Raw genomic sequence first — 2,094 nt, forward strand, 5'->3', positions numbered from 1 at the left:
GGAGATGTCTCTTCAGTGTCTCCTTAGCTATACATCATCCCCACAGTGGACATCTAAACTTAATGTGCAGTCCACATATTCACCCTAAAACCTGGGCACTTAAGGTAAGGAAATACTTCTATAGTTACTCGGTATATTGAGCAGAGTTAGATTTTTTCCTCCGTTAAACTACTCAGATAATTGTCCCTAACTAGTTTGCATAAACAGCTTTTAAGAAGTGTTCTTTTTTAAAGTTACCAGCCTAACAAATTTCCATAGCAGAATTCCAAATAGAAGAAACTGAATCAGCTTTAAAGAAAGATCATCAAAATAAAGGAGTATAAGGAAAAGCAGAAAGTGACACATTCTGTCATTTTTATTACCAAAAAAAGTTCAAACCATTTACATGCTGACATTAAATGCCATATGTAAGTTCACTACAAGCAAACTTCTTTAAAAATATACATACTGTATATATTTACATTCAAGTTTGAGTAACTGGTGTCAAGGTATAGTTCAGGGTCTTTATCCACCCTGTGCATTTGTTTAGCTACTAACTAAACAGAGATTGTATCTTCACTTAGGCACCTGGAGAGGTAGAAACTGCTTTTTAAGGGGGAAAAAAAACTAGTGCAAATGTGAGGATCACGGTTGAAGCAGCTTATACACCAAGGAGGCCTTAAGTATAACTAGCTTTGGTCATCAGAAGCTGAATACATGTAGCCTTGTCTTTTAAATTAAAACCAGATAAAACTTTGGGTAGATGCTCTTCTGAGCACATCACGGGGTTGGCAGTTAGCAAGGAATGCTCTGCCACTCTGCACGGAAAACTGCATATGACTGAGTTAGGCAACATAGCAGTAGGGCTGGGCTGGCGGCTGGGCATCTTTTCCCTGATAAGACACAATACACAGATGAGTGGCTTTAGAGACTTCAAATTAACATCTGTACACCCACAGCCCGGAACTCAGAAGCCACCAAGGTATTTCCTCTCCCAAGTGAAACTGCTCTTATTTCCACCATGCCCACCTCCATTCCAAACTGAGCTAATAAGTCCAGAGAAGGGTGGGGTGGCCCAAGAGTTCTGCAGCCCACAGTTCATCAGCGACGTGACTAAACCTCAGGATGGTTCCTGGGCCTGAGAGGGGCTCCCCGGGTTCTTGCCAGACTTGGCAGGGCTCGTTCCTGAGATGGGAAGCTGGAAGGAAGCCACGGGGGTGGCCGATGGCAGAAGCCCTTCCCGTTCCCTTTTCTTCTGTTTCATCCTGCGGTTCTGGAACCAGATTTTGACTTGGGTGTCATTCAGTTGCAATGAGTTAGCTATCTCGATGCGTCGGGCCCGAGTTAAGTACTTATTAAAATGAAACTCCTTCTCCAGTTCTGTCAGTTGCTTGGTGCTGAAATTCGTGCGGATCGCGCTGGAGGGGGTGGCGGCTCCATACTCCGCGAATTTGCCTGCAATGTAAAGACAGGGCGTTGTCAGCGTGGCGAGATGACACGGAGACGCGACTTGGGAGAGCTTTGGGGCCACACTAGAATCAGTTACTGAACGGCCCTGTGCCAAAAGAAAAGCTTCACGGAGCGCTCCTTCCCGCAGTTTTCTCAACCCCTGGCATTCGGGGCACGCTCAATGCAATTCGCCTGGTTTAATAATGCCTGGGGCCGCGTGTTCCCCATAAGACCCAAACCGCCGTCCACGGGGACCGCTGCAGCGCACCCTCGGCTCAGTTCCGCTGGGCAGGCTCGATCCCCAACCCCAGTCGCGTCCGTCCGTCCAAGGCCCAAGTACTTACTTTTCTTTGGGGCGTTCCTCTTCACTTTCATCCACTCGAACGTGCTGAAGGCGGCAGGGAGGCCGGAGGCTGGGGACGCACACTTGGGGTAGACGCCGGGAGCGGGGGACGCGGTCTGAAAGGCCCCAGAGTGGCCGTCGGTCGGCTCTTTGAGACACGCCGAGAAGGGGCCCGGCTCGCCGAAGGCCGCGTAATCCACCTGGCCACTGAGGAGGAAGGAGCCGCCTCCAGAGAAGACAGCCGAGGTGGCGTAATGGACGTGCGCCCCGCTGTCGTCTGTCGGCCGCCCGAGCGCGCACGGTAAATCGTACGCGGGCGCGGA

The 2,094-nt window shown here is 49.9% G+C and overlaps 1 protein-coding gene across 1 annotated transcript in view; it reads right to left on the reverse strand.

Annotated features, from left to right (window-relative positions):
* Positions 1–348: 348 nt before the first annotated feature.
* HOXD1 (homeobox D1) overlaps positions 349–2,094 on the reverse strand; it is a 2,189-nt gene continuing 443 nt past the window's right edge. Inside the window, exons 2-3 of the mRNA XM_010859816.1 lie at positions 1,773–2,090; positions 349–1,434 (exon numbers count right to left, since the gene is read on the reverse strand). Coding sequence (XP_010858118.1) covers positions 1,100–1,434; positions 1,773–2,090 — 653 coding nt within the window. The 3' untranslated portion in view covers positions 349–1,099. The remainder of the gene's footprint in view (positions 1,435–1,772; positions 2,091–2,094) is intronic.

Source organism: Bison bison, unplaced genomic scaffold (genome assembly GCF_000754665.1).
Source record: "Bison bison bison isolate TAMUID 2011002044 unplaced genomic scaffold, Bison_UMD1.0 scf7180017864460, whole genome shotgun sequence".
Lineage (NCBI taxonomy): Eukaryota > Metazoa > Chordata > Mammalia > Artiodactyla > Bovidae > Bison > Bison bison.